This window comes from Antennarius striatus, chromosome 7, assembly GCF_040054535.1.
Source record: "Antennarius striatus isolate MH-2024 chromosome 7, ASM4005453v1, whole genome shotgun sequence".
In the NCBI taxonomy this organism is placed as follows: Eukaryota; Metazoa; Chordata; class Actinopteri; order Lophiiformes; family Antennariidae; genus Antennarius; species Antennarius striatus.
Window position 1 is genome coordinate 21,468,512 of NC_090782.1, and position 25,221 is coordinate 21,493,732.

At 43.4% G+C, this 25,221-nt stretch overlaps 1 protein-coding gene across 3 annotated transcripts in view; it reads right to left on the minus strand.

Annotated features, from left to right (window-relative positions):
- Window positions 1-25,221, minus strand: part of ror1 (receptor tyrosine kinase-like orphan receptor 1) — a 95,539-nt gene that overhangs the window by 17,742 nt on the left and 52,576 nt on the right. For 2 of the 3 annotated variants that reach the window (XM_068320158.1, XM_068320159.1), the window contains exons 2-3: window positions 8,054-8,344; window positions 7,792-7,825 (exon numbers count right to left, since the gene is read on the minus strand). In XM_068320158.1, the coding sequence (XP_068176259.1) occupies window positions 7,792-7,825; window positions 8,054-8,344 (325 nt within the window). Of the gene's footprint in view, window positions 1-7,791; window positions 7,826-8,053; window positions 8,345-13,761; window positions 13,825-25,221 lie in introns of all 3 variants that reach the window. The other variant, XM_068320157.1, reaches the window with a different exon arrangement.

Consider the following 25,221-nt stretch of genomic DNA (forward strand, 5'->3'; position numbering starts at 1 on the left):
AAAAAAAAAAAAGGGTGAAAGTGAATGCCAAGAAGTCAAGAAATGAGAATCGAATTAAATCAAGAACAAATTCTCTGTATTTGGCTGAAATAGACATCCGAGTGTTCTTCCTGTCTTCACAGGGAATATATCTGAACTGACGTTACGCTTCATCACAACCCAGAAATGTTCACCGTTGATTGAGTGGGGGGGGGGGCGCCGGGACCAGTAAATAAAAACCAGCAGATAACACGCCTTTAACTGGAAGGACATAGTTTATTAAGACTCTACACGGAACCGCATTGATCCCGTTGAGCTCTATAAACGACTACATATCCCTGGCTCGTGCTCTCAGCTCGCCACTCCAAACAAAAGCCTCTATTTATACCTAGAAATACTCCAGGTAAAACTGCCTCCCTCTGTTTGCCCCTGCTCTCTCCTGCACCGCTGGTAAGGGCAAAAGAAAGAACACTTTCTCTCCTTACCAGCATGTCTGTGTGTTCATGGAAGGCTTAGGGGCAAAGTTCAGGGAAGCCCCACATGCCCCATTCTAGAGCTTGTAACCCTCAGGGAGAAGTCGTGATTCAGACACACACACACACACACACACACACACACACACACACACACACACACACAGTTCCTTATAGCAAAGACTTCACCAGACCTGACCTTGACCAGACCTGCCAACAGGATTACCAACAGACAGACACAGGGGATTCTGGGAAACAGGAAACAGGAAGTGGGGCCTGTCCAAGCTAGGCGTAAAAAAAAAAAAAAAAAAAGCCGTGTTCATAATGACGGGTGTGTGAAACTCGTGGTGTGTGGCAAAGCGTGCAAAAAAAGAGAGACTTGCACCCGAACTAATTATGAATAATGTAAATGACTGTAATGGCGCGGCCGACGCTAATGCTTTAAAGCTGGCTACACATCGTGACAGTCCCCACGTGGGCGCTCGCATTCGTCCGTCTGGGAGCGAATGAACCCCCCCCCCTCCGACCTGGGCAGCGTTTAGCAGAGAGGATTGTGGGACAGGGAGAGGGGGCTGCATAGAGAGCTCTGGTTTCAAACAGTGTCGGTGCCCTGGGACCAGGCCATGTCAAAGGGCCAGTCCCCAATGAGCCATATTAGGGCCCCGATCCCCAATCAATCAGCACTTTGCTAAAAAGAATCCACAACAAGATGGCAATTAAGCCCCGCTGAGGACTTGGCTAAACATGTGTTAGAGATAGGGTTTGTTGGAGTAACTGTGTGTGCAGTTCTTCAGTTTTATGTGGGACCACAAGTGATTTGTGGGACAGAGTGTGGGTAAAAAAAACAAAAAAACACCTTTTGAGACAGAAGGACACACACAAAAAAATGACAAGTCTACTCCGGTTGGGTAAAGAAATAGAGGGCAAAAGTTTCGAAAGTCTCAGTAGGTTGTCAGTATTTTTGCTTGTGTGTAGAATAAACTGGGACAAAGACTGTTTCAAATCCAAACAAGAAGCGTTCCATTGCAAAACCCGTACGTCTGTAATACGTTCAGCAGAGCCCTCCGTGTGTTATTCTGAGGTGGAATGCTGAAGTGGCACAGCAGTAGCGCGTCCAGAACTTGAGAGGGCCTGTCATCCCCTCGGTCTGAATGGACGTGATGCTCTGTGTGTGCAGAAAATCAGCAGCAGCCTTGGCCAGCCCCTGCACAACCACAGCAGTGTTGAAACTGGCACCGAGGGGAGGAAAAGCGAAACAGAACAAAACAAAAAAAAAAATAATCCAGAGTTTCTTGATACAGCTCACACTATTCCAACGGTCTGAGTTTGGAGCCAATTGTGACCGAAAAAAAAAAAAAGAGTCCCAAACGTAGGAGATGGGAGGGCAGGCTGGACCTGGTTAGAAACCTGCATGCATCCCCAGTGTCCTTGAGCTGGACATTCAGCACCACAAACCCTTACTGCTTATTTCAGATGCTGCAAAGCAGCAGCAGCTGGTGTTCAGTAAAGTGCATCCCTTATATCTTTCTGCTACCTGCAGCTGATTGGATTACAGACTCCCCAATGGGACTTTATTTTTGCAAAAAATATGTATGTAGTTAAGAGACAACGACTGTTTTTTATCCTATTTGAATTGCGCCATGAATTACACAGGTTAGGCCAGGCTAAGCTGAGCAAACTTAGCTCTTGGCTTAGCCTCCAGATATTGGAAGAGACATCTTCTCATCTAACTCCTGGCCAGGAAGTGAACGGGCATTCCTCCCAAAATGTGGATTTCTTTAAAGCGGGATCATTGGACCGCGGGAGGACGTTAAATAACTACGGATGATTACACATTACCGTGTTTTTAGGCACCTTGCAGGTCGAGACTGAGTAAAAATGATAGTCTTGCATACAAAGACACAGTGTTGGTCACATGACCACCTCAAACTCTTAGTATAGGGGAGAACACAGTGATTGTGTCAAAGTATTGTGATGAATTCAGCTGCAAAGTCTGAGCTACCAAAAGATATTTTAAAATAAAGGAAATAAGCGGTCAGACAAATCACTGAACTTCATGTTATAAATTTCCCTAAGAATATACTCCAAATAAATACATACTTGATGCATTACCTCTGTCAAATGAATATCCCATGAAACTACAAGGTTTCAGTGCGTGAAAAACCTTTTATAATTACTGCACACGCATCTCTTTGTTACTACAAAACTGAGCAAGTCTGAGCGAGCTCCCGCGCCAACCTCAAGTCATTACACATTTTGGAAGCTACTTCCTTTAACTAATTTGTCAATCAACACGGGCGCCGCCATCAGGGAGACACACAAGCTACAGTTTCGTCTCTGCAGAGTCGAATTACCCCCTTTGTTTTTAAGTCTTTAAGTGCTGGATAGTCAGTTATAGGGTCGGCGGGGGCCTCGTCGCAGCGGCTCTACAGTAGGCAGCGAGTTTAATTCGCTGTGTTGACAGTCGGTTAATTATAGAGCCATATATCTTGGGCTGGTTGGGCTCTTGACGTACACACACACACTCAGAGTTTATATATACAAACACAAGCAGGAAATGTCATACTGTATGTGTGCTTACACTGTCTTACAGTGAAACACACCTGATTAGAGAAACCGTGTCGTGTTACACCCTAACAAGATGAAATGAATTACAAACTTACTGAAAGTGAAACAAAAGAACACACATGTAGCTGTAATACTGATTTACCTATACACATATTGACATGAACGAATAAATAAAAAATAAAATCATACCCAAAGCAGACATGTAATTATGGAATTACCTGAGTTGGTTTGAATTGATGCACGAGATTAAAAATGTCTTTCTGTATCTGAAGGAGAATGATGAAGGGCAGCAGGACCCGTCTACTACCGAAATAGTGCAAAATAAATAAATAAATAAAAATAATGTGAGTTACAGGAAGAATAAAAGGTCGGAAGACATAAAAAAAAAAGAAATCATGAAATGAAAAAACAAAACAAAAACTGGGCTGGAGAATCTGGTCTTTGTTAAATCCTGGCTCTTTATTCTGCAGCACAGACTGGATGGAGGAGAAAGCAGGGAGGCGCTGGAAGGGAGGAGAAAAAAAGAAAAAGAAAAAGACAGAAAGAAAGAAAGCAGCTATTTTTGTAATTGCATTTTTTTTTTCCCTGCCAGTGCTAGGCGAAAAAGTGGTAGGGGAAAGTTTTTAGAAATTTAAACAGCCTTGACATCCAGGGTGTAGAGGTATTAATCTTTTCAAACAGGCAGAAAACCCCTCCATTATAAACACAGACAGAGACTCTGAGATCAGCTGCCGTGTTGCATGAAGTCTGTTTATCCCTGCTGTCAGCTTGAAAAAGGAAAAGGAAAATTAAATAAAAAAAGATACTGTATCATATTAAAAAAAATTTTTTTTTAAGGAATAGAAAAACAATATTTTGGACATCATGAAGAATTTTATAAAATAAATAAGTTCATATTTGGCCACTTGAGAGCAGCAGAAACGAGCAAAAAAAACAACAACCCCGAACATAACATATTTGATGTTGCTATGGCCTGTTTACATTACATTTTGTATTGAAATAGGACTTTTAGCATATTTGTCCAATTCTCAGTCTCCTCTAAGCGCCTCTAAGGTCCTAACTTTTGATGCACAGACCCTTTATGTGAGTTTTCTAAGGATGACGAAGAAAAAGCCAAGAGGATGAGAGTCTCTCCTCCGCTCCGGGCGTGGACAGAGACGAGTTATTACTTCACTCCCTCCGCCCGCATACATCTATCTAATCACACCTTCACGTCTCCGACCCGGCAGATCCTGGGGAATCAAAGAACAAACATGCGGCCCCCCCGGTGTTAATGGTACCATCCTCCTCCTCCTCTGACACTGTTTTTCTTTCACTCCCCTCACGTCTCCCACCGTCTGACACACTCCTTTTTTTTTTTCCTGCAAATGAAGGAAGTGTGGCGATGCACAGAGGGTGAGACGGAGAAAGTTGGGGGTCTAACTTTGGCAGGCGAGACTTTTTTTTTTCCCCCCTCTCAACCTGTGTTTATTCTGGCTCTATTAAAACAGAGAGGAAGGAAAGGGGTGGTGGTGGTGGGGGTATATGGAGTGAGAAACATGGGCACAGTGTTGAGGAGATGCTCTGTGATAACCGGTGGTATACTGATGAAGTCAGGATTAGAAATGGAACCCGTCTGAGCCGTAGATGTTTCTGGTCAGACTGGGAATAAAGGACGAGTTATGCTGCTCCGCTTTCTAGCTGAGAATTTAATAACGCTCCCTTATCCGGCCCGTGGCTCGGCACTGCGACTTCCTGCAGTCTTCACGTCACCAGGAGTGTTCTTTTACAATAATCTAATTTAAAAAAAAGTTTTAAAAAGGAGACTTCTCACCCTAGAGGTGCTGGTAAGTGGATTTATTAGATATACCCTCAGACAGAGGCAGGCTACCCTTTTCCACCATCTCCAGGTTTTATTTCGAGGTATCCCAGAGGACGCAGTCCATTCACTCCACAGACTTCTCCTTGTCTTGACTTGGAATTTCTTTTACTTTAAAGTCATTAATCCTGACCTTTCGGTAGTCCAAAATCATGGAACATCAATAAAAGAAAAGACGCGTCCAAGCAGCTAACATATTTAGGTATTAAGCCTCTGTTTAATCAGCATGTGGAGGTAAAATGCTGCTGTTATTTTAACTTAGGAGACATAAAAAGACTTGCAATAAGCTCATAAAAACTTTTAACTTGACATGAGGCTCGCCTTCATGACAGATTAGAGACGCATCGTCTTAAAAAACTGTCTTGGATTACGCCAAATGGGCACGTTTCAAAATACTGGATTGGAAAGGAACGATCGGAAAGCTAAAGATGTCGGAGCTGAAGGAAAAGGTCGTGCGTCAATCTTTTCTCACTCCTCTCCTCCTTTTTACTTTTTCCTGATCCGCACACACACACACACACACACACACACACACACACACACACACACACACACACACACACACACACACACACACACACACACACACACACACACACACACACACACACACAGTCTACCTTGCCGCACACCACAGACTGTGTGTTTAAGCCCAGCATTGAGGGGATGGAAATCAGAGCACAAACCTAAGCAAAGACAACACTGAGGACCTGAAATTCGTGTTACGTTCACGTTCCACCAAGTGGGTGGTCAGAAATGTTCCCTCAAATTTGTGAGTAATACCTGCGGCTAAGAAAGAGGAAGTCATTCTACCATGTTCTCTGCTGAATACAAAGATGATGCGACACAGGGGGGGGGGGGGGACAACAAAAAAACCAAAAAAACATGCAAATAAATATTTGAATCAAACTGACGGGTGGTGGATCTGATGTCTCTCCCCCCCCCGGCAGGTTTTGACACGGGAACAGCTGCGGTGTGAGGTAAGTGGTTGTAGGTCATTTAAAGTCATCATTAGTTGACCTTGTCTTCTTGACGGCCTGCCAACCTTCTTTACAGCTATTAAGCCGGGCCGTGGTACTAATGATGAGCAGCAGCAGCGACGACCGGCTCGCCGCCGCCGCCGCCGCCGCCACAGCTCCTACCGCTGTCAAAGGAGGCCCCTGTCCATTCAAATGAACCCGGCAATGACAGTAATGTGCATTTACAACGCTTGTGTTTGACTGCAACACTTTCCTTCTCGGTGGTGGTGGTGGGGGGTAAAAAAAACAAAAAAAACAGGAGATTTGAACTTGTGTAATTTGAAGCTAAGACGCAAAGCAAAACAAAGCTTCTGTAGGATTTAATCAGCTGAAAAGTTGAGAACATTTCCCTCCTGTGGAATTCTCATCTTATTCAGCAACTCATTTAAATGATTAGGACAACTTAAAGGCTTGTAGATTTGCTTTAAAAATGGATTATTACCGTCAAACCAGAGCAGAAAACGCCTGCATGTGAACCTTATGGAAGTAGCAGGAGTCATTGGCAAACCAGAAGTTAAAATTTAACATTTTTAAACTTGCATTTTCATTAAAATCTCTGAGAAATTGGATTCACAAAAACTGTTATGACGATAATGTTGTTCTCTGGTTTCTAATCATTTATTTTCCGACACCATTGGCACCTAGCGTAATCCTTTTTCATTGGTAACTCACTCGAGATAATGATATTGTGATTTCTCTCGGGGGCCAGACGCTTCATCTACCAAACAGGATGAAATCTAGTCAGGCAGCAAAAGTAATCACAAACATGTAAACACGAGAACAAGCAGAAACAGATGTCTGAAAAATGCACGCACGAACGTGTAGCTACGTGCACGCAGTCATCCCGGCGTGCACGTGGATCGGGCGAGTGTCTGATGTCCACTACGTGCCAGCAGTTTTGATTGGCCGAATATCACACGGAACATGGCAGCAAGCCTCGCCGTAATGTCATTCAGCTGAACCCTGATGACAGATCAGGACGGCGGTGAGGTTTGCCGTCTGTCCAGAGAGCCGTCAGCTAACTGATGGAACAGAAGCCACTGAGACAAATGTGCGTGATTTTTCTATGCTGTTCGTTCAAGGTGAGATATTCTAAGGAGACCCGTGACATTTAACCCTTTTCAAACTGACTTCATTAGTGTCCCGGCATCAGACGAATGTCTGATTATCGCCCTGAAATTACACATAACAGCTTTTTATTTAAGATTGATAAAGTAAAAAGGACCTACATGTCAGTGTTGTTATATTCTAATATTATAGGTATGAATATAAGCTTTATTCTTTAAATTGTGAGTGGTTGACAGTCCTGCCTCAGGTCCACGTGGTCCACATTCCAACCGCGGCTTGTGATCAAGTGTCCACAGCCAATATTTAAATGTGAACCATGTGATCTGCGGGGAATAGCAGCGCAGAACATCAGAACTTTGGGTTTTTACACTGACAGATTAGTTATAACTCAATGAATACGCCACTGAAGATTTTTCAGGTGTCCCCATGCAAACAGGAAGTGAAGTTCTATAAAGTGAAACAGACAATTGCTGCATTTTCTAGGTTTGTGTCAGACAGTCTACGGGAATATGGCGTAATGCTCTCTGATCTATTTCATCTACTACATCTGTAATTCATAAATCATGACAATCTCCATAATAATCCGATCTGCAGGCACACAATGCAAAATTAGTTGTCGTCTCTCTCTCCTTTTGCGTTTCCATATTTAACAAACTTCATAAATTGAAACCTGCTTTATATTTTTCTTTCTAAAAAAGAAAAGAAAAGTGTAACCTTGTAAAATGTATCTGCAGTTTTGAAGTGACACCAGTGCTGAACGGTGCCATGTGTTGCATCTTGGGAAGAACAGTTGTACACTGACATAGGGGAGGGAAAAGCGACTTACGTTGGCCTTCCTGGCAGAGGTGTAGGGGCTGGATCTGGAAAAGAACACAAGGGGATTTTCTTTACAGCAGAATAGACAATATTGCTCCCAGATTTTTCTCTCCACAAACTGCTAGCTATAGGCAAGAACAACTTGAGATGAGTGTTGCTAAAAGGAACCAGACCTCAAACGGGGACAAAGACAACTAGAGAACAAACGGTCGCTTCCGCTGGGAGATTTGCAGGCTAAGCCATCAGCTTCCGTCACCGTCAACTCCTCTTACCGAATTTGACGAACAGCACGCCCGTCGTGGACACTGTGCCCTGGGTGTTGGTGGCCACGCACTGGAAGTAGCCCGTGTCCGTGGTGTCCAGGTTGCGGATGCGCAGGCGCGATCCATAAGGCGTCGATCGGTACGAGACCCTCCGCGGCTCCTGCACCACCGGGGCGTCGTTCTTCAGCCAGCGCACGCTGGGCGTCGGGTTGCCGGACACGCGACAGAAAAGCTCGGCTGTGTGGCCAAGGGAGGTGGTGATGTTGTTCATGGGGGCTTCAAGATGGATGAAGGGGGAATCTGGAGGAGACAGAGGCATGTGGAGATAAAGAAAAAGGTCCATATTAGGAAAGGAATACATGGAAAGGGCCAAGAAGAAATAAACGTCAGGTTTCAGGTTATTTAGAGACAAAAAAAGACAAAAGGAGAGGGAAAATGTTGGATTACACAAAGCCCAGAAACAAGACATAAATCAAGCAACACTTACTGAACTACATCCCAGCCAGATATATAAAAACAATATGCTGCTGACTAAAAAATAGTCATAAAACAACATTTTTTATCGCCGTTTTCCACAGCTTGTGTATGAGCTTATGAGGCAACATCACCTGCGAACTGAGTAATACTTTGAGGTCAAAAAGACAGCGAGCTGATGGAGTGAGCCCGACCCCCACAGTCACTATACCGATTAATTCAGGAGTCGGAAAAGACAAAGCGAAAACATTTTTGCGTGAATATCTCCAGAACCACATTTTCCTTCAGGTGGTCAGAAAAAAACAATCTGGAGGGCCACCTAAGAGTTTAATGTGCAGGAAAAACATTGGTGTTAATGTCAAGAAAAACCTCTGGAAACTTTCCTCAACCCCAAAAACCCATCTTAGGTATGCAGAAATGCTCCTGGTTACACAAACCACCCAAAACAAACAAAGGAGGAAAAACATGTACAGGGGTGGGGGGGGGTCACAAATACCAGCCGGACAAGCTTCAATTTGTCTGAACAGAGGTCACAGAGTGAAAACACAGAATCACATTATGTATGCAAAGACACCAAGGCATTTAAATCTTGAATATAGATGGAAAAATTCATTATTCGGAGCATCTATACATGAGAAAACATCACATTTCACAAGTTAAAATACATAGACTTTATGTTGGATTTTGTCACATGACTATCCAGGGAGGACAACTGGTAAAAACAAAACATTTTGGCTGCCAGATCATGTTTTCTCCTCATAGGACGCTTTATTAAACATATGCAACACATGTTTAAACATATATGCATGTTTATACTCAGTGTGTGAGTGGAAAAAGTAATGTCTCCAAAGCGAGTTTAATAAAGTACATTTCTTCTTTCTTCGAGACTACTCTTTGCCTCGCCCTCTCCTGATGTAAGCGGTTATTTTGTTGTTTAGTGACCTATATTTAACACTTCTGTATGATAACATTATAGGGGAAAAAACTTCTTATGTTTTTCCTGAATCAGCAGGAAAAACATAATAATCAAGACTGGTTGGTGATTGAATCTTCACACCAATGGCAAACTAGGGGTTTTGTCCATTGTTATGTCAAAGAAAAAAAAGAAAAAAAGATAATATGATGTCTTCATGTGTTTTATAACCGTTTTGACATCCACAGACACTATATTAAGACTTTTATCCTCATTCGTTCAAAGGAAAACAAGGACCGACGGTGACTCAACAACTTTGGTCGCAGCATCTTGGTGTCGGGACTTGAATTCCTCCGATGCATCATCAAGGACAGCAAAACAAGTTCCCGCAGCGTGTTTATGCGAAGGAGAAGTAAACATGTGTGTGTGTGTGTGTGACACACATTCAACCATGTCAGGCAAACAGACTTGACACACACACACACAGTCTCTCCTCTTTTAACTCCAGGATCAACACGGCAATGTGGCAAATGACAGGAGCATGACAGTATGAGGAGATTGACCTCTCCGTCACTCCCCTCTCTCCACCTTCTCCCCCTTCTAAACCGTCCTCTGCACTCCCTTCCTTCCTTCAAACTTGAGAGAAGTGAAACTCATGTTTCCGGCTTCTCACTATGAACTTCCTGCGATCCCTCATTTGGGTAAAGGCTCCAATTTCAGACACACAGTAGAGTCTTTCCAAGGTTTCCTAACAAACCTCGAAAATGGGTTCCTAAATCAGATCTGGTAATAGAATACGAGTGGCGTCGCAGTGGGTTACAGGTAATTGATATCCAGGTCGAACTCTGACATGACAGAGATTTAGAGGCGTGTTCTGACGGAATGTAAAAGCACAAACGTACAACGCGTTTGAGTGTGCGGGAGACTAACTTAATAAATTCAGAGCACTGCAGCTAATTTATGTCACTGGGTTCTTTTCATGACTTGTTTACTCAGCCATTTGCTTTGTGTTTGGCTTTAGTTTTCTACTTAAAAGTGAAGAATCTGATTGAAACACCAACTGTAATCACTTTAAATGTCATAAGACGGGCAGAGAAGCACCAACGAAGCTGTTATTCCTCTTCATCCTTTATCGAGGATTAAAGTGGTTTGGTAAAAATATCAAGTCACTGAACTTTATCTCCGGAAAGGTCAACATCAACCCGTACTTTTAGTGTGAAACAGTTACACGCAGCTGCTCAGTGGAAGAAAGCGTAGAGTATGTCTTTCACTATTATTTCTCGGATTTGAATGAACAGTTTTTGGATGAGGGACTCGTCCGCTGACACTAAAATAATTCATACTTTTTATTGACTTTTCCCGACCTTATGGATCACGTATTCATTAGATGGTGTTGCCATCCTTTGGGGTCGTGTTCCTCTCCTCTACGAATAAATATCTTCAGCAACAAACAAATGTTCCATCTCCAGGTAAAAAGAATCATCCACTAATAGAGATGGCAGTCAGGGAACCAGGTCCAGCCGTCCAGATGTAATCCCGTGTGTGTGTGTGTGTGGGACAAAGTCCAAAAAGACTCCCTTAAGTCACGTGTCATCACCTCCACAACGGCTCTCATGCACTCACAAAATAAACAACCGTGCTAAATATGCAATGTTGACACCAAACACAGACGATAGAGGTTTGCAAATGTACACTTAACCTGGGGTTGCTACCGGTGATATATTTGTCTTTATGAAGGTGTGACAGGTGTGTTTGTGCAAGCCTGATTCTTGTGTGCCTATGTGTGTGTGTGTGTGTATGTGTGTGATTGAATTTTTACCATCAACACTAAGTCATGGGGGGGGGGTGATCCGCTGGGAATCTGTCCAGACACTTTCATGAGGGTAGAGAACCGGATCCGACTCACGCGATGAAGAAACACATCACCACCTCGACGTGTCTGCTAATTCTGACCGTGTTATCTAAACACAGATTGTACTTCATGTATTAAATGTGAATCAACTCTCTTTAAAAAAAAGACGTGTGTGTAAGTAGGTCAACATCTCATGAACTGAGTTGATGAAGGGTGAAAAAAAAAAAAGATTGTTGGAGTTTCATTCTTGGACCAAAAAAAAAAAGAAAAGAAAAGCAGAAGGGAAAGGGGGGGGGGGGAGATGATGAGAGGTGAAGAAGAGAGAAAGACGAGAAGGATGTCCTGCCAAATGTGTGTAACAAAGCCACTCTCTCTGTTATTGTCTTGTGGTGAGTGTTGCGGTATTTGGCACCAGGGGGACTGTGAAACTCAAACCATTGCTACGGACCGTCCCTTTAATGTGGCGCTCGTCTAAACGGTGCCCTGTCATCAGCCTGAATTGTCCCGCAGTGGTTTTTGCACAATCAAACACACACACATATATAAACACATACACAACCACTCAACCGCAGTGCACACAAACTATGCACGTTCCAAACTAGACAGGTTACACTATACCTTTTCATTTACCCTAACAACACTGTATGGGGAACGCAAGTGCAAAAAAAAAAAAGCTGTGCTGGTCGGAATGCTCTCACAGCGAGACCCGGACGCGGGAACCCGGGGTGGCTTCGCAGCTAACCAAACACACCGAGGGAGCTGGGACCAGCAGCATCGCCGGTTGAGGCGGAAATTTCATTAAAGGTTGGTCCTGGGGAAAGTGGGAGAAGAAAGGAACTAAGGGAATTAAAATGGAATCTAAAGTAACAAAGGAAAAGATCGGAGGTAGCCTCAGGGAGACTGGGCTCAGTAAACTATCATCACCCATAATTTCAGCCCAATAATGAGTCTCTTTCAGCAGGATAACTTCCTGCTACTGATGCATGCTGATAGAGCCACGCTACCTGAATGCTGTCTGCTAGGTCAATCAAAACCATTCCCTGCCTGCAGACAAAACAAGCGGTGCAAATCACCATCAATGCATCAGATAAGGAACAGATGTTAGGTCCCAAAACAACACACAGATACATTTCTCGCTCACGTTGGTGAGTGCACATCTTGAAAGTTGATTGTGTTTCATGTCACTGTGGGAAGATACAAGACTTTCTAAACATCCAGTCATTATCTTGACTAAACTGCTCCACGACACCCAGAAACGACCGTCCTCGATTCATGTGTGTGTGTTTAACGATATCTGGTTTTGTGTAGAGGGGAATATACTGTGGGACAGATGTTGTGGGATACTTGGCTTTGCACGAGATGAGTTAAACAAACCAGAAAAAAATGGGAAAGTAAAAAGGTCAGGTTCAATTAACTTTCATTGAAAAGCTATCTTCCAAATCAGGAATCTCTGTGAGGTTTTGGAAGGATGTCAGGGGAAAACCGAGGAGACGGGGTTCCTGCTGCTCCATCAGCAGCAGGACGGCAGTTTGAAATTCTTCCCCCGGCAGGATCTGCTGATCTAAACCTGGGTAGTTCCTGGAGACGTGACTATCCCCACCACAAAATACACAATTTTTATAACCGGGTAAGAATTCCTTCTGAGAAAGGAACACAAGGAATAAGCAAACATGTCTTTGCAGACAAAGAATGCAGCCTTTCCAACATTGTTGTCTCCACATGGGGCTGAACCATGTTGGAAAAAAAGTCACAAACTGTGTAGGAATACCTGCAGTGAATGCAAGAGTCTTCTGCAGAGCAACTGACTGTCTGTTCTGAGCTACAGTAGAAGCATTAGCGGTGCAGGGATGTGGTGGAGTGGAACCTGGACCCTTGGTAGAAATCAAACTTATTTTCCAAGATGATCAAAAAGATGATGAAATGGATATTATTTGAATTTACTGCCACCAAATGAATGAAGTCACTTTCTACCTCGGGTGAAAAAGCAGAAGTGTACACCACAGCTGGTAAATCTGCTCCGAGTCTCCGTTGAAACATCTGTCCGATGATGTGCTGCTGCAGCACATCTGCAAACAACTCTTGATTTCTATTTACATCATCAAACCGTACACTTCCTCTATACATCCCAAACGGGATGGAGATACCTGGCAGGGTTTGAAACAAATTCAAAGCTTGTTGAAGAAAGATGAAATCATAGGGTCAGCACAGAGGTCGGACCAACAGATCCGCTGACAATAGAAAGAGGAAGGTAGAGAATATGTAGCCGCAGCATTCTGAAGCTCCACTGGAGGCTTTTGGGTAAGAAAATCGAAGTAGGTCAATGGAAAATGAGGAAATGTGTACTTCATTCCATCAATTATCCTTTATAGAAACTATACTGGGACAATGTCTGCTGTCTGGATGAAGACACGCTGATGAGATTTGTTAAAGATGTCTCCAAAATCTGCTCTTCGTGTGTGTTTATGTGTGTGCGTTTACCATCGCTAGAGGTGTTCCATGCAGTGGTAGCTAGCACACTGGGGTCATGGGGAAGCTCAGACCCTGCAAACAGAGGAGACAGGGAAGACTATTAGCGTGAAAAAAATTTGCATTAGGATTGGGATTTTAATAAGATTGAGTGGAAATGACGACTGGTCTTTAATCTGGGCTCCTTCGCTTCAAATGTGATAAGATATCAGGAGATGGTGACACAAACCGCATCAATGGAACCAGTTGGCGAAACATTCGCCGGCTTTATTTGTGATGTAACTCAGACACGATCCCAACACTGGTTTCTGTGTTTGACTGAATTACATGCGAAGCTAGAACAGATTTCTATCTTCGTAAGATATTGATGAAAACAGTAGAACTTTGCTCGTGCAGATCAAAGGTTATAACGTATGACGGGGGAGCCTATTGGTGAGCCACGCGGGACCTCATGCTGCATTATTACTAGCTGACGACAGCGGCCCTCTGCTTCTCATTACAGGGGAGAGGAGACAGAAAAATGGGCTTCAGTGTGCAGGTGATTCCTGACAGGAAGAACCCCCTGGCCACAAAAAAAGCACTTGCAAATTTAGCGTAGTTTAATTGCATATCCAACGATACGTTAAAAGAATGTATGCATATAATGGCGTGCGTCTTTGGCGTGCAGGGCTGCAGTCTGGGAGCGAGAGTAGAACGTCTGCAGCCAAAACGGGACCAGGCGCCCGACAGAGGGTCATGTTAATTGGGTGATAATGTGTTGTTTCGCACATGCTGTGTCAGGATGGTAACGACTATGTGGCGGCGCTTGTGAAATGAAGCTGTTAATGAGCAGAGCTTTGGGCCTCTGCACCTGTTAGCGACGGGTCTGGAGGCTCAGCAACGGGATCGCAACAGCCTGGTTGGCAGCTTTTATGAGCTGCGCTACACAAGCGTAGACGGGTCGGTGTTGTTCCCCGAGAAGTGGATTATATTCAACCTGTGCTTTCATGTGATTCTGAGTTGTGTCGGTTTGTTCTCGAAGGTTCCCAGCGTGACAGCGTAGGAGAGAGAGAAAGGGAGAGAGAGAGAGAGAGGTTTGGCCCCAAGGTGAGACTAAATCCCCTCCGTGTTCCGGGTGGATGGGCTTAAAGAAACACGGCGCTCTGTGGTTTACAAAGGACAGAGGAGAGGGGACGTCGCAGCTCACCAGCTTCACTAACACAAAGCTAGCCAAGTGCAACCAGGTGAGAGTTCAATAGACGGGCGGGACATGGGAATACAAGGGTAGGGGGACGAGGAGGGAAGAGTGATATGGAAGAGGCACAGCTGCATTGTTGTAAGTAACACTTTTTAGAGCAGATTTAGCTCAGCCCACCCTTAGCAAATGGTCACACATGATGTTTTTGGGGTCTCCAATCTAAGCAAGAGGATCCCCCCGCCTCCCCCAATTGCCTCTATTTAGACCAGAAAGGTTAAGATGAAAAGAATAACATGTACTGTCAGATCTAGTTGTAATATTCTCTCAACGGCAGTCAATAGTTTCCACATGGTCTGTTTTAACCGCGACCACAGCCGTACCCAAACGGTTCCAGGAGCCCCAACTTGACCAAAACTTAAAATACAGAGGTGGCAGATCAGAAAATTGCCACATGAATTGTTTTTGTAACTGTAATTTGGGGATGTTTATAATGATAAACCATTAATTTTGCTGCGGGGTACGAGGGGTTTTCTGAGAATCGCTCGCTCCATTTAGAAGGCAAACACAGTTTCATAAAACCTAAAAGTCAGATAACTGAAGTGTGACATGAATCATCGAGATCTATTTTGGAAACATTGATTGATACTTGCACTCATCTAAAGCTATAAAATCTCTGCCAATTGGCTTTTTAATAAAATGATAATAACCTCTACTGTTTAACCCTAACTTTAGAATAATTTCCTTTAACGTACCTTCAAACACATGTAATATAAATTATGTCATCAGCGATATTTCAGATATTTGGTATGGGACTGACCAGTTGTCCAAAAGTATCACCTTTTCCTCTTAACCGCCAACGCTTTATTATTAATGCAACTGAAGGTTCTTTTTTTTAAAATATTATTCGTAGAGCTCTGAGAATTTTGTAACGTCACGACAGGATATGAGAATTGCTGAAGAATCTGAAGCTTGAAGGCCTGGGGGGGGGGAGAGAGGGTGGAGGGAGGGAGAGGACAGAAACAAAATAAAGGGAGGTGATGGATAAAGTGAGAAGGAGCGCGTCCTGGACAGTAAGGAAAGAAATTATCAATTTGAGCGGATATTCTTTGCAAATAATACGCTGTTAGATGGTGTTGGGGGGTGGGGGGGTGCGTTTGGAGCCAGGAGGGTTGGTGCGGTGAGTGAATCTGATGTATGAGCTCTCCCACTCTGTTATTAGGGCCTTTCCCAAGGTCCTCTTCCTTCCCCATTAGCGGGAAAGCTGCCCTAATTCTAGGGTTATCTGGAAGCAAAACCACCAACTTCATAATATAGCGATGTCATATTTCTGCCGTGAAGAGGTGACAGAGAGACGTGTACAGATACGGGGGGGAAAGTCGGGAACGATTATTTCCGATTTATCTTCGTCAAGTTCTTCTCTTGTTGCGACTTTAGTCTTCACATAATTACAATTTCCCGATTCAAAAGTATCTCGACAAAGCAGTTTAAGCACTTATTGAGAACATCTGTTTTATATACCCAACTACAAGGTTACAGATGAAGAAAAGGTGACATAAGCAGCTAATGTCAGACCGTGGCCTGCATCCAGATCCAGACTCAGCACCATATGGGGGCTTCAAGGTGCCTTAATGAATTATTAGTGCAATTAGGCTTAGGCTTGGAAAGCAAGCAGGAAGTTGAAGTCTTGGCAAACGGACAAGGGATTTTAAGAAAATAAAGATTTCTCATGCTGAGTTTTAAATAAAAAAAGGCGGAGAGAAGAGAAGTTGAAGATGAATGGAGGGAAGAAGACTTCTAAACAGAGGAAAATGTGAGGGCTTTTTAGAAACGGACCGTCCCACCAGGCAGGGAGGCGGTTTGTGTTACGCTGGACAGACTTGGACGTCAGAGTCAACAAGCAGAGAAGGAAATAAGTAGCTAGATGGTTTGGATGTTAATGTCCAAATACATCCAGTAATATATCCAACAATATACTGCTCTGTGTGTGTGTGTGTGTGTGTGTGTGTGTGTGTGTGTGTGTGTGTGTGTTCTCTCTTAACTGGAGCATGAAGGAGAATAAAAGCAAGCTCAGTTCACGTATTCACCTGAGGACATTATGGACCAAAGAACACATCACACACACACACACACACACACACACACGCACACACACACACACGCACACACACACACACACACACACACACACACACAAGACTGCATCACCTCAGAAGGTTCTCCTCTGTAACCTTATAAGACCACAGAGGAGGGTGAGACAGAGTGAGGGGTGGGAGGGTCAAGATGGGGGGAGGAGATGACAGGAGGCTTCACGATTCGACTCTTTTTAGATCACAACAATAGAAAATAAGAGAAAAGAAAGAAAGTTTTGGTTGCGGCGTCTTCATCTGCACCCACATGTAAAAGCACAGCTAAAAAAAGGAGAAGGAGAAGAAAAACATCTTGCAGCTTCCCTCCAACAATCACACCGAGCTGAGTGGGGAGGCCATTTCATTCGACTTATACTACATGTTTTGGAAAGCCAGACTGTGTTGAAATTACAGCTCGGCTTGACCACAAACTTTCAATACATGTCGGAGGAAGTTTTTAGCTCTTTGGCTAAAAAACACAGAGAAAATACCTGCTTTTTATTTTTTGTTTGTTTTTTTTAAATACTACAAAATGCGTTGGAGAACAGACGTCGGAGAACGTGGACGGTTATATTCTAAATTAAAACATACTCATTTAAAATAGATTTACACACCGCATTCTGATTTGAATACGCAGCTGTAAATCCATCAAACATTAAATTTGACCTCGCAAACCGCTTCGGAGGTTTGAACGCGGAGCACGGGAGCCGCTGACTGGAAACTCGAGTCGGCCAAGAATAAGCCAGGAGCTGACACAGACCAACGGCTGCTTTAAACGGCAGCTTGTCACTCGGCTGAAAATTATCTCAGTGTCAGGCTCGCACTGACAACTGTCACGACCCGGCGTTCATCACTTGGCGGCTGAGTGATGGCGAGGAGGCCGTCCGTTAAGAAAGACGCCCAATTCCTGACAAGTTCCCGAGACGCCGGTCTGCAGCGGACTCCGAATGTGATCTTTCATGAGGGAATAAAATCTGGATTTTCCTTGTTGTATTTCGCCTCCGCTCCATCCAACCGCCATCCATCAAAAAGTGTGTGTGTGTGTGTGGGGGGGGGGTGCAGTCAAACTGGAGTAGCTTTCTCCCTCTCCCTCCCTAATAGGGCAGTGTTCAGTGTTCAAACGCCCTTTTACACCGTACACTGACCATATATTGACATCCGCACTGCTAGGAAGGCTGTAGGAGACCCTGGCTCAGTCATCACCCTCGATTCCACACCTTGAAGGTTGAAGTTCTGCACAAACAGCAGCTGGACATGATTTATTATCATCAGGTCGAACAAAATTTTAATCAGAATTATATCACAGGAAAACTACCGGAGAGTTTTGTTTTTTTAATATACTGTATATATATATATATATATATATATATATATATATATATATATATGTCAGCAGTTTTCTCCTTTAACATCTACAAATACATGGAAATCAAAAAAAAATCTGGAAGGCATTCCATGCCCCCCTTTTTTTTTTTTTTTTTTTTTTCATCCCGGTCAGATTCACTCACACGTTTGTTTCCACGGGCAAATTAAAGTTTCCAGTCCAGCAAACGACTTACATGTCTTTGAAATATGTTGAGGAAACCTGAGTACCGAGGAGATCCACGCAAACACACAGCATGTAAACCTGACACAGATGCTAGGAGGGATGGAGGACGTCTGTGTGTGTGTGTGTGTGTGTGTGGGGGGGGGGGGGGGGTTCGCTGGGATTAATGTGCAGCGAAGGCCGTTTCACAGATCTGCATTACAAGAGAGGATGACTATGATAATCTGACGCACATTTGTCTGTCCTTTTTGTGACGATAACTTTACACTTACAGTAACTTCCTGCTGCGCTGACGCCCCTCTAAACTCACCCCCCACCCCCCACCCCCATCTGATGGAAACACAACTGATGTTTAAGGCCTGGTTAGCCCGTTTTTGGGTGAGGCGCTCTTTGGCTCTGATTACCAGTGGTGTAAGCAGACTAGTGAGGAATGTGCACGGACATGTTACCACCTACTGTGCAGCTCATCTGTTTTCACCTGACAGGCCCAGTACATGTGTGTATGTGTGTGTGTGTGTGTGTGTGTGTGTGTGTAAAAATCTGATCGCTTCCCAACACATAGACAGAGCCCATGACAATCTGTAGAAGCAGTGTGTGGAAAGTCATCACTCCAGCGTGTTGAGGTCTCCATGAGCGGATTTTAAGGTATGAAAAGTAAGACGGGGGAGATTTCGACCCAAAGTCAGGCTTGTCTGTTTGTGTTGCACAGATACATGTCACACACTTGGATTTTTTTTTTGTACGTGACTTTTCAGCATATAGCGCATCACGTGTGCCACATGACATATCCAACGCCTGCCTGCCCTGTGCGTGTTGGACTAAAACTAGCACGCATCAGCTCAGGTGCAGCGGCGGATTTTGTATGCGGTCCATAAACTCACCGCCGGCATTCCAAGATTCCTCAAGGATGACAAATTCAAAAGGAGAGGCCCTACCCCCCCTACCCCCCCCCCAGCCAAAAGGAATCTGGGAATGACAGGATAAGTCTGCTGGTTTTCAAACGCTGCTCCGATTTAGACATCATGTGATTACAAGTCAAGTTGGGTGTCACGCCAAAACCATTTTACATCTTGCTGGTATTTCTTTCCTCTCGCTCACCAGGTTGAATTCTCACCTCATCGGTAGGTTGTTGGGTTGTTGTTTTTTTACGTAATGAGGGAAAGGGCATCTTAAGTCAATGCGAGTATTTAGTCCAGACACTGTTAATGAAACCCAGAGCACCAACCGTGTCAAGCTTCGGATATTTCATATTTATTCAAAACGACACATCAGGCACAGCCATGGTGTCATTTGGAAAACATTAGCATTATTAGCCAGAATGCTGCTGGTCTGTCTTCCATCAGCCTAACGTTTATGGTTGGTTTGACGGTGAAGTGTTTGTGCAATAAACAAAAAAATGCAAATCATTATTCTTTGGCTCATTTCTTTGCATTTCCAAACAAATTACGGTGTGTGTAATCAATCTTAAAATAATTCACCCAAGTGTTTTTAGGTTTTCTAGATGTTTCCTGCCAACAAGTTAATTTCATATAACCTTTGCGGTTCATGCATTTTCATTTTACAGCCACTGCAGCTTATTGGGCTGATTGGTGTGATGTGCAACATTGGCCACTGATTTCTGGCTTTCTACTGCGCAGATAAACTCCACTAAATAATTGCAGAATTCTGGGAAACTGGGTGTGAGACATTGTGTCTCCATCAACTCAAGACTTTTGGTCAGCTCAGTGCGATTCTCTGACGCAGTAGGATAGTTTCGGCCACAAAAAAACCTGATTCCAGGCCAGAGAGAAAGTCAGACTTGGAAAAAAGGAAGAAATTGAAATTGAGGCAAAAACACTGAACAAGCAGACGAGGAGTTATACTAAGACAGAGAGGGATGAAAGCAAGAACGAAACACCATGTGTGTTAAAAAAGAAAAGAAAAAAAAAATCGCTTCCAGTAAAAACGTCCTGAGTTTTTCTTATTTCGTCGGTTTTCCAGATTTGTATTGGATTCAGAGTCTGAGCTGCGAGACTCTCAGAGAACCTCTGAGTCATTCCAGAAAGCTTCTTTGTCAATCACACAGATGCTGGACGGGAACCTCTCCTCATCCCAGGTTAAGAAAATAAGCACCAGCATTCCTGCACTTGCATTGGAGGAAAAAGGAGGCTGGAAGGGATGAGTCGAAAGGATGGGAAAGATGAGTAGCGAGAGGGAGGAGCCAGAGAAAAGGATAAAACTAGCCACGTGGTTGGTGTTAAAACCACTTTCCGCTGACACAGAATAACTAAAGCCAGGTTATTGAATTGGAGGATTTTCACATCTCATACCTCAAATAACATATTTCACCAAAAAAATATGCCAAGAGACGACTTTTCGACAAAGCTGGTGGATAAATGTATTTAACAGGGTGAGGCTGTCCATTTGAGATACGGCACATATTCATTCAATGTGCAAAAAGCATGTTGCAAAGAGCAATCATGCAACTCAAGCAAGAGAAGTCAGGTTTTTAAGTGAAATTTATCTGATTCTTTCATAATAATTTTCATAGCAGCGCACATGTATTCCCCAGTGATACTTAAATGGTGTACTTGAAGCAAATGAGGATCAAAAATGGAAAAAGGATTTCGTTTTCTACAGGGTGGGAAGGATTGAGGTGATTCAGGGGCCCAAACGGCTCTTTTAACAGGAAGGATTTATCAAAAGGGAGTCTGTCCTAATGAAATTTAATGTCTGCCTTTACAAGTGAACAACCAGATGGCTCGACCGTGTTTGTGTGTGTGCGCGTGTGAGCGTGTTGTAGAGACTATCGCTCTAATTTCCAGTTCCCCTTCAACCCATTGCTAATGTCAAAAAGAGGGAGGGAGGAGGATAAAAGGGGGTTTTATCTGTGTTGAAATGAGAACTCAAATTAAAAGAAAAAGACATTTTATGCCACAAAATGTAAAGAAATAGGTCAACTTTATTAATGGGATGTGAAAGTGGTAAAAAAAAGAAAGCATTAACAGTCATTATTTACGGTTATCAATGTTAATTTTTGTGTCTGAGGACGATTTATCATGAGGATGAAGATGCATGAGGCCTCACAGATGGTTCAAAACAGATAACCATGATGTCACTGTGGTTTTTAAATAATAATGAGTTTCAAGCCGCGGTGAAATCAAATGAATCCAGGCTATCAGTGTGATTTTATGTGGAAACTCTGTGCTGCTGCTATTCTTGGCAAAACCTCCCTTTTAAAAGAGATCTTTGATCTCAACGGGACATACCTGGTTAAACAGAGCCTAAAAGGAAAATAAAACTATTACATGTTATTATCCATTTACCATTGGCGGAAACCATGTTCAGATTATGAAAACACCCCCCTACTCCTGAAGGTCATCGTTGTGGACTGAACTTGGAAAGCATTAAAGAAACAGAGGGGGTTGGAATTAATGGAGGATGTAGAACGTCTGGATTTTGTTTAAGGTGTGCAAAATAGAAAAAAAAAGAGTAAACATATGAGCAACAGGGCAACGCAATGTTGAACTCACCTCCCGTAAACCCCACTCTCTAAAACGGATGCTTCATAGCTAATCCACCTCCACCCCAGGTGATGGAAAGGAGGACTGAGGTGTTAAATGAGGACGACAGTAACAAAGATCTCTTTTGTATTGCCTTATTTCCTCTGTGGAATTTCCAAGGTCACACAGAAAAAAATCTGGAGGATCCCACATCCTGCTACGCACCTCCATATTTTATCTGACTCTTATCTGATTGGTGTAAGACACCTGTTTGGCATGTCTTCATTTCTACAGGTACGGAAGCCTAGAGGCTCTAAGAATTTTATTTGGTGCATTTTTAGAATCATGCAATGGTAAAATCAATTAACTGAAACCTGTTTTTTTTTATTTGTATTTATTATTATATAGTTAATTAATAAATTTACAACATGCCATGCAAGCAGTACGTTTGATAAAAAAGTTATCGGTTGGCTAAAGCTGAGCCAGATTAATGTCATAATAGTTTAATGGGGTGTTTTTATGATTACTTAGATATTTTTTATTTATTTGCAGTCAACAGAGATTTGCTAACTAATTGAAGACACCATTTTTGGATGAATTGGACTAACAGGGATTAAGTACAACGTTAGTGTCTTGAGTGCGTTGGAATCCTGTTGCTCTGCACTAAATGTATATTTTAGAAACACCTTTAAAAGGTCTAAGCAGATCAGTGGTGTTCCTGACATGTGGCCACGTCTATCACTGATCGTATATATTTATACGAGACTCCTGGTGAGAAAAGAAAGAGGGTACAGGGACAGCCTGAGTGCAAATAAGATTTTAATGTGGTCAGCTGTGTGTGTGTGTGTGTGTGTGTGTGTGTGTGTGCGCGTGTGCATGCATAAGAGTGTAAGTGCATTGTCTGTATGTGTCAGAATTGGCAGCAGGTTAGCGTACTCTGGCCTTGATTAGGCGACTCATTCCAGTCCAGAGTGAGCAGTGAATTACACTCTGCAGTGTAATTGGGGACACATGCAGCCTTCAACCCCCACCCCCACCCCCCAACCCTCGCTCCTTCCCTCCATCTTTAGGTCAAAGCAGTACTAAGATCAAATGCACTCCTCAGCGGAGCATTCCTTCATAAAACAACAAGCAGACAGCGCAGAAGGGGGAAGCGAGGCAAGGAGTGAGAAAAGGGAGAACGAGGGAGAATCAGATGTGATGGAGTAAGACAGGCAGAGAGAAGAAAAGAAGAGGACACGGGTGGAGACAGTGGAAGCATATGGAATATGATTACAGTATATCTTTAGGGTCCAGATGTTATCACGGTGCTTCGTTACGTGGATCCCAGCATCTTATCAAGTTGCAGGATCATTCGTCCTTTTCTCTTTGCCTGGTCAGATTTCTCCTCTTGTGAACAACAGCAGCCAGCTCGTGCACAGTTTTACTTTATTACCTTTTCTTATGTCCAACCAGCAAACTCTGTGGCGGAATCCCTCTTCTGCAGACATAACGTTCTGTCACGAGGCCTTCTCAAAGCAGTGAAGCTCCGACGGGCTGAAGTCTGCTTCGCGCCAACATAAACAATCCTCCCTCCCTCTCAAAACGCCAGACGCAAACATAAGTTGAGGAACGGGCAGCTAGGACACTAAAAGTCCACTCATTTGATATCCGCGGTGACAAATGTGGACGGAGAAACGGCTCGGATCAAAAGCGTCTGCCTGCTTCTCGAGAAAGCGAAACCATTCGTCATGAGCGAAGGATGAAGATGAGGGAATAAACCCGGCTCCATCCAAGCCTTTGATGATACAGTTAAGAGTCCAGTGCCTCACAAGGCTCGGCAACGTCAAAATGATTTCACAGATTTCATTGCCATTTTATGAAAGGCATAAAACTGACGCCTAGGTTGGAGGAAAAGGAGCCATCCAGGGGATAAAATGAATCCCGGTCTTGGATACGAGGCCGGTAGATTGCAAGAAGCAAAGATGCAAAAATAGACACATGGAAAGATGAGCAAAGAGGAACTAATCCGGACTAATGACGCAGAGGTTTCCTACCAGCCCGCCTGTCTGTGTGTATACGAATACTGCCTGCTAGTCACAGGCTGCAGAAAGATGGTGCGGACACTGGAGTGCGTCAAACTCTACATCTGGTGGATGGACTCTGCTAGCTCTTTCTGTCTGCCTAGTATTACATAGCATGAAGCCTTTGAACTGAGCTGTCACTGCTGACAATCACCAGACTCCCTACACACAGGGTCATTACCTGATTTTAAAAAGGAGATGGGTGCAGCTCTTCCTCTCTAAGTGTTTCTGGGCTGTAAAGAGACAGTACTGCATGTTCATTCTCCTTTAGTGTGTGGAAATGTGACAGACAGGCAGGCCAACAGGGAAGAAACAGTTTTAAGAAACAGTAGCTTCGTTTCAAACTGCATTTTTTTGGTGGACAAAAAAAATGGAGGTGTTGGGTTGAGAAACAGCGGCCTGTGATATTGGACTTCGGTTTCGACTACAAGGCAAAAATGAGCGCATTGCAGTGCAAACACCTGCAGACCAGCTGCACCGTCCTATTATTCCTTAATGTAGAGCTGTCATCACTTTGTATGGAATGGCCTTGATATATTGATGAAGTGCCTCGAGACATTTTTGATATACACAAGGCATTCACAAGACTTTGACGAGGAAAAGTTAATGCGGTATTTCTGTGTGGTTCCTCTGGCTGCCGGCATGATGAATAATACAAAGACGTCGAGTTCCTCTGGCTGTTTCTGCCGTGAGTCAGTTCAGCTTTTTTCAAGCAATTGGGCTTATTATGAATTTAAGACCAATGAGTAAGATTTTAAAGAACTGCTTTTGGTACAGAAAAATAATTTGAGAGAGAGCAATTATTCATTCCAAACCACAGTGCAAGAATTTTAAAGTGTGCTGCCCTTTATGAGCCATCAGTGGCTAAATTTATAATTTCTAAGTTGGATCAGTTTTGATCAAGTTGTTAAGACTGCCCCATACTTGTTAACAGAATGAACTTATTGTTTTTTTTTACCATTAGGATTCCTTCGCGATGAGAAATAGTCCATTCCACTGCATGAATATCTTTCCAAAAATATTATAAACACGTCCAAATGTGGTTGTTAATAAATAAGGTGTGAGATCTACCTCTCAG